Here is a 14,042-nt window from a genome sequence, read left to right as displayed (position 1 = left end):
CACTCCTCATCTGAATGTTCTTCTAACAGGTGGGTTGACAGCAATGGGGACACCCTTCTTGGAGGAGTTAAATGTGTTATTTTGTCTTGTTTTTTAATTTTTCCTCTTGTCGACGAGGATGGCAGCAATGATGTCGAATGAGCAGTGTCTTCTGTTGACTGGAGCGACTTTGTCAAAAATGTGGGAGTCATAATCGTCGACTGGAGGAACCGTGCTTACTGTTATCGACAACAAGGTCAGAGTAATCTTCAGCGTCGACGGTGTAGGGGTATGGGCTGTCGTTGATAAAAGATGAAGCCATAGTCAGCATGGAGATGATGCTTGTGGAGCTGTCAGACTCCACCGTCTAGGTCTTCTTCGTTAACGTCCCAGACAAAATTTTTGTCAACGGAGAAACATTAGTCAACGATCTGTAGATGGAGCAGATGACTTTTTTAGGAATGAGACACTTTATGAGGTGGTATAGGCAGTTCAGACGTAGCTTTTTTTTTTAGACCTTTTTGAGGAGACAGATGTTCCCGTTTCTTCTTTCTCCTTCTGCCTAGTAGAAACCTCACCTTACTGAGGAGATTTTGAAGGCCCGCGCCCTCTGTAAGATCCTCAAGTGGTCTTTTTTAAGGCTTCTTTAGTCTGCTCCAGAGAAGAGTGAAAATGAGCTCCCCCCCCCCCCCCCCCCCTACTTTGCCACCTTCTTGAGGAGGCTAAAATGTCCTCACTGTCATCAGATACCGGCACCTCCTTGTTTTAAATCTTTGAAGCCATATCAGCAGCCTCCCTTCACGGTCCTGCAGAGATTTTGTAGAAAAGGTACAATATACCTTGCATTCTTCAGCATTATTCTCTGAATAAAGGTAACATATGCAGTCCTGATGATCATCCGAATGAAGCCTTTTCTTACCACAGGTAGAACCCCGAAAATACTTTTTTTTTTTTTAGCTGACATTATGAATCCAGAATTTTAATCAAGAAATACAGACAAGCTGGTATTAATGATAAACCGGTATATCTCAGAGGAAAAACAAGGTTTGGAATTCCTTTGAATAGTTTATAACAGGTATAACTGAGCAGAGCTCAGTGGAGACTCCCTAGTACCACGTGAGGAAGAACTGGGACTGGTGCTTTCTAGAGGGCAGGGCATGCTGACTGGTTCAAACCTATGTTTCTTCTCTTTTTTTTTTAAATGTCTGATACGTTACAAAACTGAAAGGCCTAGTACCAATATATAACATGCATTGCTATTTTAAGGTACCGTGGGATTTAAATCCCGAAGCAGGGAATGGGTCAAGCATGTAAATCTATAAAAGTTCCAATACAGGAGTAATTTACAGAAATAAACGTCCTAAATTACATATCTACAGGATGAAAATATCCTTCCAACATACAGGAAAACTAATTTGCAAAACAGAAGGACTGTCTGCATTTGTTTGATGTATCCATTTTACAAGAAATAATATATCCCACAGGACATATTAATAACTAAGCTTAGTAGATTTGCCAGTTCCAATAGGGTTCAAAGGATAAATCTGCAGACAAAATCAATCACCTTGCATCACTTCGCTGAGATGAAGTGTAGCAGAGCAATCTAAACTGGTTCACTGTACAAAGAATGTTTTTTTTAGTGGAGACCACAACCCACATCTAATATAGTGCCAATTAAACAATAAGTGTGCTGGCGCAGTGATGCCAGCTTACCTCCCCGTCCGTTACAGTGGAATAATTGACTTGTGCAACAGTAACTGTGGTAGGCAGCTCAGAGGCATCAGCAAGTGTGGCAACTGTAGCACCCGTGCCAACCTAAAACAAAAGACGAAAAAGTATGTAAAAATATTACACAATGCACACATTAAATTCCCGTACGCAGCCAATACATTCTTTGGATTTCTTTTTGCAGATAGAACAAAAACTTAACCCTCAAGACTGTTGTACTCTTAGACCTTCATCTCTCCACTCCTTTTACTTTACATACATCTGATTTTTAAGTTGGCACAAAGCTGGACAAAATGCTTTGGCGCAAATAGGCATGAAAATGTGCATTTGAGAGGTCTCCTGGTCAAAGGCCTCTTGCTAATACATGCAATCATTCAGGGACCCCTTCAGTTCTAGCCCTGCAGCTACTAGACGGAATTCTATTAAGACAAAATAAAGTGAATGTGGGTAGGCTGTAGAAAAAAAAGTGATACGTTGCTAATGGTAAAGAACATACTTTATAAAGTACACCAAGTCCCCTTACAGATCTCCTCAAAAGCAAAATTATTTGCAAAAAGCATGGGTGCCCAATGTCATCAAGTTAATCAGAATCTGCCTTGAAAAGGTCAATGTGGTCCTAAAGAGAAGCACACTATATGCCTTCGATGTCACTTAGAAATTGAAGAGCAAGATGCCTCTTTGGCATTGCTTATTCTGGCAGATCTTCTCTTTAATCACATCTTCCTAATCTTTAGAATAATCTCCAAGTGGCAAACTGGATCCAGAATTGCTTCCGCACGTGGGCACATCGGTACCAGACTCGACGATAATTTGCGCTGCATCAGAAGTGGAGTGGAGCCACAAATAGGCGCCACCTCGGCATGGCAAAGTCAGTTTCTATCTTTGTCCTCTTCCATGCCTTTGGAGCTCATCAATCGTGAAAAATCGAAGGTGAGAATGTGCTGAAAAGTACTTACGGACCTTTTTAAAATGTACATTTGTCTACTCCACATAACAGGGAGATGGGTGGGCCGTGATGAATCCCCTGTTAGTGTGCCCACAGAGAGTGGCCTAATGTAAGTAACTTGTCCTTCTGATGGACACTTCTAGATGCCCAAACAGTACCTCCCAAAAGGTGGAGTGTCGGAGGAGTGGGCTCAAGCTAAAAGGTCCTACAAAATTGAGCAGACAAAATGACACTGTGGACCCGAGTAGGTAGTTGTGCTTTGTGATAGTGTGCACAGGCGTCCATGATTAGGCCTGACATGTCCAAGACAGGAACACCCCGTGCCAGCACTGTTGGGGAGACTTTACGCCCTTGTGCAGTGGGCCAGTGGAACCACAAGTGGCTCCTTCTAAATCAGGGCATCCACCTTGACTTAGTTCTTTTCTGTCTCACCATTCCCTTCTTGGCACCAGCAAACCCCAAAGAGCTAATCACCTACACTAGCCGGTCTTTGCTTTTTGAGGACCCCCCTCCTCCCAGACTCACTACTAGAATCCAAGGACTCCAAATGAGTCATTGCTGGAAACCAGGAATCATGGCTTATGCAATTTCTACTATTTTAACCTCATAATAAGATAGAGACACATATGTCAAATACACCCAAAATATTTTATATTATTCACAAATCGATATAGAAACCAACAAATACAGAAAAAAAATCAACATTTAATTTTCAAATGGGAAGGTTGGAGCTTTTCTAAATTCGATTTTTAATTCTAGATTCTATCATATCATTGTCTTTTTTGCTCCTTATACTTGCTCTATTTTTGTCAGTGTTTCAATTGAGGCGACCCATTATCCATACTATATTGGGTTTGCCGTACGCGTGCTACTCCCATGAATCAACTTACATTTTAACCTCCACTTTCAAATGCTGCATATGTACAGAACTTTTTAAATGTAACCATTAATTTATTTAGTTTTCTAAAGAGATGCAGGCCCACCCCCAACAGGCGCTGCAGCCCTTTGTGATCTTAATTTAAAAGCTCAGTGCTCTCCTAGGATAATGCAGTGAAGAGTGGTATGATACAGCCTTAGGCACAAAAGCAGGCCAGGTCCTCACCACCAGCTTGTCAGGAAAGAAGGTGATATACGAAGGCTACAACCACAGCGCCTGAAATTCCCTGATGCGGTGCTGAGAAGTGATCACAAAAGGAACCACGGTTTTGATGGTCAGGAGTCATAGAAAACTACTCTTTATGGGCTCAAACTGTGTACACCTCGGAAATGTGAGGACCATGCTAAGGTCCACAGAGGCACGATGAAGATCTTTGGCAGAAACATACGTGTCAAACATTTCAGGAAACCCATAACGGGTGATTTGAGAATGGAAGATTGGTCAGGCAAACACAGAAATGACAGAGGGCTGTCATAAAACCTTTAACAGTGCCCATTTGAAATTCTTGCTGTCCCTACACCGAGCCATAAACTTTTCCCAGCATCCCAAATAGAACAAATTGGCTGAGGGATGTCTGGCCGCTAGCATTACATCCACCACTTCAGATGACTAATTAAAATTACTCTGGTATTACTCCTCAATCTTCTGGCACAGAAGTTCTAGATGATGGACACTCTGGTACAAGACCATGTTCTGTTGCTGAGACGGGAGTTTCTCCGAAACAAGTGGTCTGATCGGAGGTCAAGTTCTCCCGCTCAAGAAACTAGGGTGCCAAACCGTCAAACCCCAATAAAGGGCTATCAAGAGAACTTGGAACCTGCCCATCTTGACCTTCCTCTGAAACAGAGGTAGGGGAGGTAGCAGTGAAAACGTATAGAGAATGCTTATGTTCCAGAACAGGCATAATGTGTGTCCTAGAGATCTCAATGTCGAAAACTCCAGCATGCAATATTCTCAACACTACACATTCTCAGCAATATTGAAAGGATTCAGAAAGTTCACACCCAAGAGATCAAAGACGTCCTGTGCCACCTCAGGAAAAAGACTTCATTCATAGTCCGCCAGCCAACATCTACCTAATGATTTTGTTCTGGGGCTCTGTGATCCTGTCTGGTAGCATCCCATTACGAAGACTCCTTGTTGAGCCAACCACCTTCAAAAGGTGAAGTGTTTCCTGGAACCCCTGGAACAAAATCCAGGATACCATGGTTGTTGCTTTACCACATAGATTTCACACTGTCTGCGAGGTTCTGCACCAGCCTTCCCTTGACAGTCAGTAAAAAGGGTTTCAGGAACAGCTGGATAGCATAAAGCTCTAGCAGGCCAATAGGGAACCAGCACTTCGCTGTAGAGTGCAGACCCCTAATTTCCCCCATTTTCCTGGTGCCCTTCCCAACCCAAAGATGATGCATACATCCATCCTGAGAGTTCGGAGTAGGATAGGGAGAGTAGTGTGCCACTGGGCAGGTAGGTATCCACCTGCCACCACAGATCCCAGGCGGTTTCCTCTTAGATTCAGATGGTGTCCAACTGACTGCCCTTGTGCTGTGCCCAGTAGAAAAATATACCACTGCAAGCCACATATGCACGCTTCAGGCATATGGCACCAGGAGAAAGCATGAGGCTAGAAGCCCACAAAGTCTCAATCATCGTCACTGACACCCAGAAGGGAGCCTGAAACATAAGAATCCTATCATGAATGCCTGATTCACTCCGGTGGTGGAAATCCTTGAACATCACCATGCCTAGGACATCCTCCATAAAGAGGCCATGTCCTAGGCATAGAAGTTAGTTGGGGCTTTGGTTGGCTAATGGAAAATCCAAGGGATGCCAGAAGATGGACAGACGACAGAGGTGGTCTGCAACAAATTGTAGTAAGCCTGCTTTGAGCAGCAAGCCAGCAAGGTTCAGGAAAATATGAATGCCTGCCATTGAAGATAGGCAGCAACAACAATCACCTTCTTAAACACTTGTGGGCTGTTTCTACTGGAGCAGAGTCAAGGCTTATTTGCATTTGGCTGGATCCAAACTGAGGTGGCATGGTGTGCATCACTATTTTTGGTGTACTATGACATGAAAAGAAGACAAAACTTTCAGGAGAAAGCCTGCTTGAGTCCTTAGCATCATTCTGTCTGTAAAGAAGGTGATGTAGGGTGGCAGGGCAAAAAGAACCTGAAGCTCACCTACAGTATGTGCTGAGATTATTGCAATGATAAAGATAGTCTTCAGGGTCAGGAGACGTAGGAAGTAGCTGTGTAATGGCTCAAAAGTAGTACACAAAGAAAGTAAGGATCAAATATAGGGGCCCATTAGGATGTCGGGCGGATCGCCACCGCCATGCAGGCTGTTGCGATCCGCCCGACATCCGACCCCGGCCACCACCTATTTTCCCCCTGCCATATTACAATGGCTGGGGGACCACGGCAGACTGAAACACTATCCGCCACTTTTCCGCCCCGGTCGCCTTGCGCCCAGGGCGGAAAAGGGTTCATACGTCTGGCGGGGTCTTCAAGACACCGCCAGCCATACTAGGATGGCCTCATTAAGATGCCATCGGAAAGGCATGCGGTCTTTACTTTGGGGGCCCCCTGCGGGCCCCCATGGTGAAGGCGAGGGGGGGTGCACATGGGGGGTACCTGTGGTACCCCCCTGAATTTGCATACACAAAGTGGCAGGCACCGCGCGGTGCCTGCCGCTTTGTGTATGCAAATGCATGCATGCATTTTTAACATTGCGGCGGGCGGTGCTGTCAGCACCGCCTGCCGCAATGGTAAAAATGCATGATGTGCCCGCCAGTGTGGCGGGCGCATCATAATTGGCATGGCGGGACCGCCGCTCACGTCGCGGACGGTCCAGTTTTCCACAGGGATGGCGGGCAAAGTCCGCCCGCCATGCTAATGGTGGCCTAAGTTACCACTACTGCATCACTAAAGGCTTTGGGGAAGCATGTGGACAAAACCTCTGACAAAATGCATCACAACAGGCGATTTGAACAAGGACGGGTAGTCTGGTAAATGCAAAAAAGCCAAAAGAGCCAGCAGATAAACTTTAATGGTGATCCATCAAGTCCTTCAAGGCCAACAGAAAAAACAAACATAAGACAGTTTAGTTTGAAACCGGTCCGTGTTGCAGATAAAAAAAAACAAGCCACAAACTTGTCACAGCGTCCAAAGTAAACATTTTATAGAAGGACGCCTGGTAGCCAGGATGGCATACACTACTGTAAGAGGTAGATCAAATGCAGTCAACTGCCGCCACTCAATCTCCACGCATGGAAGTGTAGATTGCGCAGACCAGGGTGCAAGACCCTGCCCTGCTGCTGCAACAGATGACCTTCCCAAATCCAGCACCTCCTCAAAGGACAGATGCTCATTCTCAGGAGTTCAAGGTACCATGCTCTCCTTGCTCAATTCAGACCTGGTCGTTCTTGATATTTTTCAGAAGTCTGGACAGGAGAGGTAGCAGGAGGAAGGCATACAGGAGTCTCGTGCTCCACTCTATGCAGAATGTGTCCCAGAGAGAGTTTTTACTTAGAAACTCCATCGCGCAACGTGGCGTCAATGCAAGCTTTCCGCAGTGGGGAAGAGATTGACCAAGGGCTCGCCCCACTGTTGGAAGGAGTCCTGAGCCACCTCCAACTCCAGCAGACGTCGATGAATGTGGGTTCATCGACCAGTCTCCTGATCTCCACCTCTCCCAGATGACTTCCTTAAACCAGCAGTTACTCCTTTGTCACTAGGGTCAGCTCTGGATGAGGTAAGAAGTGGGATTTGCCGCTGAGCCAATTGGGGTCAAGCATACAACACAGCATACGTTTTGCAGTCTGTTCCAAAACCTGGATAGAATCTGTGAAATTCCCTTTGCGCTGGGTCCACTGAGACAGCTAACAGCAGAACCCACATACACCACCTGGCATCTCCAGCCAGCAGGATGAGGAGGTCAGTAGGTCAAGAAGCCCAATAGCCATCCTCACGGGGACCCAGGACTGAGACTGAAACAGAGATGATAGAGAGTCCTGTCTCTTGCTGAAGGGAATACCTGAAAGTGCAGCTTACCAGAATAGCTCCAAGCAAAGGCAAAGTTGGGTGGTACAAAGCTCCAGCTCGATGTGGAATCTGTAAAAGTCTAGTCTGACTTTTGTACGTTGATAGTGAATCCCAGTGATCTAAGGAAGCTCGATGTTGTCTGGAGGTGCTCTGCAATAGACTGAGGTGTTTCAGCCTTTAACAGCCAGTTTTCGCTGTAGGGGGAAGACTAATACCCACAACCTCTAAAGGTATGCTGTGACCACAGCCATCACTCTCTTGTGGGTCACCCTGAACCACAGGTAGTGCCTTTGGGCCTGCAGGACGGAGATCTAGAAATAGGAATCCTTCAGGTCCAATTACACCATCCAGTCTCTAGGAGCATCTCAAATTTCTACTTCTGCAGAAAAGAATTTGGGGAGAGGGGGGGTCACATATCTGAAAAAGGCATTCATCCCTTTTCTGACCTATGAAATAACGGGGAATAACACCCAGTTTTGATCTTCGAGGCTGGGACCCTCTCTATGACTTCCTTCTTAAAAGAGCCTGAACTTCCTACTGTAGAATGGACAAATGGACCACCAAATGCCGCTTTGATGAAGGTAGAATAGACAGAGTTGGAAAGGACTATCTGCAGGATCCAAATGTCAAAGATCATGAATAGCCACCAGTTGAGAAAATGAGTGATTCTGACTACCAAGGTTGCCATGTACTACCAAGGACATACTAAAGCGAATCAGAGGATGCTGCCAGAGGGGCTGAGAACTGGGAAGTCTGTCAGCCCTTCTGGCCTAGATGCTACTGGTCAGATCCCCTTACCCTGAAAGGACTGGGGAGTCTGTTGATGGTTTTGTGGGTCTTGACACTGCATGAAGAACGAAGCCCTTGGCAATGCCTCAGAAGGGGTGAAATTGTTGAGGATAGTGCTTTGTCAGCGTGGAAAGACTTTTTAAATCCCTTGATGGTGTAGTCAAACTTCTGGTCATAAAGGGCATATCCGTCAAAGGGCATATCCATGAGTGAGGCATGATGGGTCCCCCGAAAGCCGGTGGATCTCACACATGGCAACGCACCACCACATTAGTGTCAGGCACTCCGCCTAAGCAGTCAGTTGTATCAAGGTCAGACCAGATGACATAGTTAGACTTATCCTGGAAATCTTGAAAATTGGTACAAATTTTTCCAAAGACTGTGGGCAAGATCTCCATCAATGAGTCCAATAAAGTCCAATAATACATCTGAGTGCTTCCCTAGTAAACAGCTGGTGGTGACTGACCACAGGACGAGTCTAGCAGAAGAAAACCCCTTTCCCAAAAGGATCAATTCTTTTTGTATCTATTTGGGGGGATAGTGGGGAAGGAATTGGGGTTAACCCTGCTAGTGGAGGCCTGTACTACCCGGCTCCAAGGAGTAGGGTGTTTTGTTAGGCAAGGTCACAGAGAACAGGTCTGTAGTGACATTACTTTGATATTTCACTATACTAATTCAACACTAATCCTTTATAGGTTCCGGAGTAGCGTGCTACTCGAAGAAAAAACGCTTTGACGCCTCGTCAGGGGTAGTAAGCGCTATATAAAAGCAATTACAATACACGCCACTTATTTTTTTGCAGGTGGACAAGAGCAGGGTTTGGTCCAACTGCCTATAAGGTTGTTGATCAGGGCCTCAACTAATGCAGCAGGAGTTTAAGAAGAGGCATGTCTGGATTGCAACAATTACACAAGGACATTTGTTTTTATCTCAAAGGAAAACAATTGCAGATGCAAAACTTTGACTGCTGTCTGATGATCATGGCGTAAAAAACTGGCTCTTCCATGCAAGGACTGGGGGAGAGATCAGCGCTGTGTCAAGCCCATTAGTTTCTTGCAGATCCAGATAAAAAGTGTCATCATATGGAGGATAATTCACTGTTAGAAACTAACTGGTTTTGTGGTTGGCAAAGGTATGCACCCTGTCTAAGCAGGAATCACAATCCTAGTCAGGCTAAGTCACCATAAATTAACTTGTGATCACCCTCTGGTAGCTTAGTACAGAGCAGACAGGGTTAACTTAAAAGGCAATGTGTAAAGTATCTGGTCAACCCTTTAAACAGTAACATAGTGAAAACACAACAAAGACTACACCAGGTTAGAAAAATAAATGAATTTATAAACAATACAAGCCCAAAATGAGACAAATCCAATAAGTAGAAGTCAAAATATGATTTTTTTAAAATTAAATGTAAAAATAGCGCTTCGAAGCAATAGGTGCCTATGGGAGTTATGTGGTTGCACTGAATTAGGACGCAGTCAAGAGTTTAGGCCGACCTAGATTGAGCATCAGCTGGATACAGAAGCCACGCAAGGCCTGCTAAGTACCTTGATCCTGGACGCAACAGCAAGGCACAGCAGAGCAACGCTTCAGTGTTGATCACGGCAGTCAAGGTGATGCGTCGATTTTCTCCTCACAATGATGGCGATGCGCCAGTTCCGAAGAAGCACTGAAGCAAAAATGTGTTGGTTCTGCAGCAATGCGCCAGGTTTCCCCATGCAGTCAAGGGGATGTGCCCATTTGCTCACACTGCAGCAGCGGTTCTGATGCGTCTGTTCTTGAAGCGATGCGCTAGTTCGGAGTGCGATGAGCCAGGTCTGTTCCTGCAACAGGGACAATGTGTTGATTCTGCTTCACGCAGCAGAGAATGCGTTGGTTCCACTAGTGCAAGCACCTGGATCCACTAACAATACGCCAGGCACAGGAGCAGGAGGTGAGACTTTGATATCCCAGAGTCTCAAAACAGGAAACAGGCCAACATGCCCTTGGCACTCACTCTGGGTTAAAACAAGAGTCCAGTTTTCGCTCAGCAGGGTCGGTGAGTAGCAGGCAGCAGGGCAGCACAGCAGAAAAATATATCTTCCAGAGCAGCAGTCCAGCAGAGCGGCAGTCACTGTAGCAATACAGCAGTCCTTCCTGGCAGTTTCTTTACAGGCCTTGAAGTGTCTGATTGGATGGGGTCAGAGGCCAGTACTTCTACCTTTGTACCTTTTAAGTGGAGGTGATTTCAAAGAGTGGCTTTGAAGTGCACAGAGGGCCACTCTTCCCATACCCTGGCTCCAGACTCACTACAGGTGTGTAATCAATCATTTTTGTGAGGACAGGACACTACCCATTCAACCGCCAAGAAATTTTTCATTGATTAACAAAAGCTCCCATGAGCCTCCATATCGATTCATAAGAGTTCCTACGATAATGTTGTTGGTACGAGGCAAATGTAACTTTAGACGACGTCACAGTCGGCATCAAGCCACGTTAAATACATAAATGAAGTTGGATTTGGAGATTGTTCAAATATATTGCAGACAAGACAACTACAATTCCCATGAAGCCGTCAATCAGGAAGTGCCTCGTATAAACCTCACGTACGCACAGAGGTAGACTTAGTGCGCCATTGAATGCACAAGCTGACCCTATTAACTCGGGTTTTTCAAATTGCACTCGGAGGTAACGATTCCTTCTTTTCTTTTACCCTGTCTGGATTTATAACGCCGATAAATGCTTTACGGGACCGTTTAACAGTTCCCTGTCCTTCTACAGGTTCCCCGAGCGCCAACATCTACAAACTAGACAAGAGCGGTTACCAGCAAATAAGCAAGTCGGAGTGTTACTATTGTGTGTTGCATTTGGTCTTGGACCGAGTTTGTTGAGGATTCAGAAGGTCCAACAGGCTGTCATTTACTGTATTTTAGGATTTTGGAAAGAAGCATACAAGTCATAAGAATATGGGTGAATGTTTTGTATTGCTGTAAGTACCTTTGTTGAAAACAGGACATGTTCAAGTATGCTAAACAACATGGTTCTAGGAAAATAACAGTCAGGTTTTGCATTTTAATTGTAGTGTCGAGCGTCTGCTAGAAATGAGCCACGTTTTCTCCACTTAAAGTAAGCGGCAGATGTCTTTAGGCGAGGTTCTGGGCGTTTTTTGCATAACAGCCAAGTTATTAAGAAAGGTTCTTATTCTTCTCCACACTTCTGGGTCCTGATGAGAACTCTCCACCATATAGGAGTTCAAAACGAGTAGACCAGTGTTTTGTTGAGCCATATGATTTTTTTAATCAAAACATTTTTTGCTCCAAATTGAAAGAAATAAGACTAACATTATGCTATGGTTATTGTATCAAATTGTAATGTATATCCAAATGTATATAGGAGTATTTGTGTGCATGTGGATGTCAAATGGTTGACTGTGCGAATGATTGGGAGAAATGAATGTTTGTGAATATGTACAAATTGATTTTGTAATAAAAGGTGATGTTTTTTGTATTGTAGATGTTGATGATGCAAATTTGGTGAAATTTAACCAACAAATGTATTCAAAGTACAAATAAAATAAGTGATTAACTCAGAGTGAAGAATAAATCTCACATTCAGTTTAAATCAAATGTGCACTAGAAAAGGAAGGATTCAGTAGAACAGTATTGGCAATTGTTCCGTTTTCGATTGGTCAGTGGCTTGGCCTTACTGTTGGGAGCCCGAACCCAGCAGTGTTTTTTGTTAAGGTAGAATTAAAGGCAGCGTTTCAAATCCAGTGAATTTAGAGCTCTTTCAGCTGCTGTTAGAGGATTTTGAAAGAAGGTTTGTAGGACAATAGGCTCATTTAGGTGGAAGTCCGATGGAACTTTTGGAATAAATTTTGGATTAGTCCGAAGAATTACCCTGTCATTCTTGAATCGTGAAAGTGTGAAGGTCGCTAACTCATCTGGCGGATGCAAGGGCTAGAAGGAGCGCAGTTTTCCAGGAGAGGAACTTGAGGTCAACTCTATGTATCGGCTCAAAAGGGTGCTTCATAAGCTGAGCAAGTACTGTGTTTAGTTGTCATGTTGGAGGCAGAGACTTTACAGGAGGGAACGTCCAAAACAGACCTTTGAGAAATAGTTTTATTAATCTATTTGACCAAAGAGAAGGTCCTGTAGAAGATCTTCTGAAATGGGATATTGCTGCCAGGTGAACTTTGATGGAAGAGTGGGTGAGGCCCGGAGTAGCTAAGTGAAGGAGATATGGCAATATTTCTTCTGGATAGGATGTGAAAGGATGCACCTTAGCCGACCTGCACCAGATACAGAAACTTTTCCATTTAAAGGAGTAAGTCTGGGGCGTGGCCAAGATGCCGGAGTGAGCAGATGCTTCTCTCCGGAGCTCCTCCGATATGACTGGGCCCAAGCCTGGATTATAGCGTTCTCCCCCCGCCACAGCACAGCGGGGTAGGCGGGAACACACGCTACGAGCCGGGACCGCCCCATCATTCATCGGGGCTCCGGTACCACTGCGGCAGGGATAGACAGCAGGGGACGCGGCGGCCCGCCGCGGCAGCCAGAGCGGGGGCAGCGAGCGGTGCACCCTCCCGAAGGAAGCAGCGGCCGAGACTCATCGGGACCCGCGCCTCACATCCAGCGGGCGGCTGAGGAGCGGCGCCCGAGCCTGCGGCGCCGAGCAGCCCGGTGATTTCGGTTGCGGCAGCGGCGAGAATGGCCGCCCAGGACTGAAATCGAGGCCGCGCCTGCGGCCTGCGCTGGTGAGGCCTTAGCCGACTGACACCAGGGTGCCCAGTGGGGCCCGCTGAGCGCACCCCCCGCCACTTCAACCACCTGCATCTGCCGAAGCTCCGGGTCCCCCATAGGAGCAGTGACGGCGGGGGACCCGACCTGCCTGGAACAGCCCGGTGTGGCGGCCGGCGCCCGACGCCGCTATTTTAATTCGGCACGCCTGGGTCTGGTGGAACTTTATACGCTGCGACTCGGACTCCCCGCGGCTTTGAGGCCGAAGCTCAGGGCCCACCCCTGGATCCAGAAAGGGGGCGGCTCTATGCCACGCGCCTACGGACGCCCGCCAGCCGCCTAGATCTGGGACGCTGGACGTGGGCCTCGCTGACGGGCCCGGCTGCATCGAAGGGAGGCCCTGGTGAAGACACCTTTGAGGTGAGGAAACTTGCTTCATCTACGAGGGACAAGCGGGGTGCGGGCGGCTGACCTCCGGTGCGTCCGGAGTCGGCGACTACAACCCAGCCTTCTTACCCTTGCGCCCACTCTCACGGCCCACTGCCTGCCTCCTCCGCCATAGACGGAGCACCAGACGCACAGCCGCTGTTGGATCCACGCTGCTTATCAGTGCCGACCGCCTTGGGGAACGAGTTGAGACCTGAGGATCAGAGGCCTACGCAGCCTAGCAACGAGGCCTCGCGGCCGCCGCACGCACCTGGAACGGGAGTACCGCGGCTGCGGTCAGCCCCGTGTAGTAGGAGCACCTCTCGGAATGGCTGTCCAGAGAGGGGGGAAGAAGGGCGAGCGGACCCTGCCGGAGATGTTGAACAAAACCCAGGCGAAAGCGGACAAGGGACACCCATCGCCGAGCCAGTCGAAGGCCCAACAGGATGCCGACGCAGGTCAAATACCCATAA

General features: G+C 46.8%; 1 protein-coding gene across 1 annotated transcript in view; it reads right to left on the bottom strand.

Moving 5' to 3' along the window:
• Positions 1–14,042, bottom strand: part of NRF1 (nuclear respiratory factor 1) — a 525,835-nt gene that overhangs the window by 219,705 nt on the left and 292,088 nt on the right. Inside the window, exon 8 of the mRNA XM_086918900.1 lies at positions 1,693–1,794. Coding sequence (XP_086775026.1) covers positions 1,693–1,794 — 102 coding nt within the window. The remainder of the gene's footprint in view (positions 1–1,692; positions 1,795–14,042) is intronic.

Source organism: Lissotriton vulgaris, chromosome 1_1 (assembly GCF_964263255.1).
Source record: "Lissotriton vulgaris chromosome 1_1, aLisVul1.2, whole genome shotgun sequence".
Lineage (NCBI taxonomy): Eukaryota > Metazoa > Chordata > Amphibia > Caudata > Salamandridae > Lissotriton > Lissotriton vulgaris.
The sequence above is the reverse complement of the archived record's forward strand: the minus strand, read 5'-3'. Positions and strand labels throughout refer to the sequence as shown.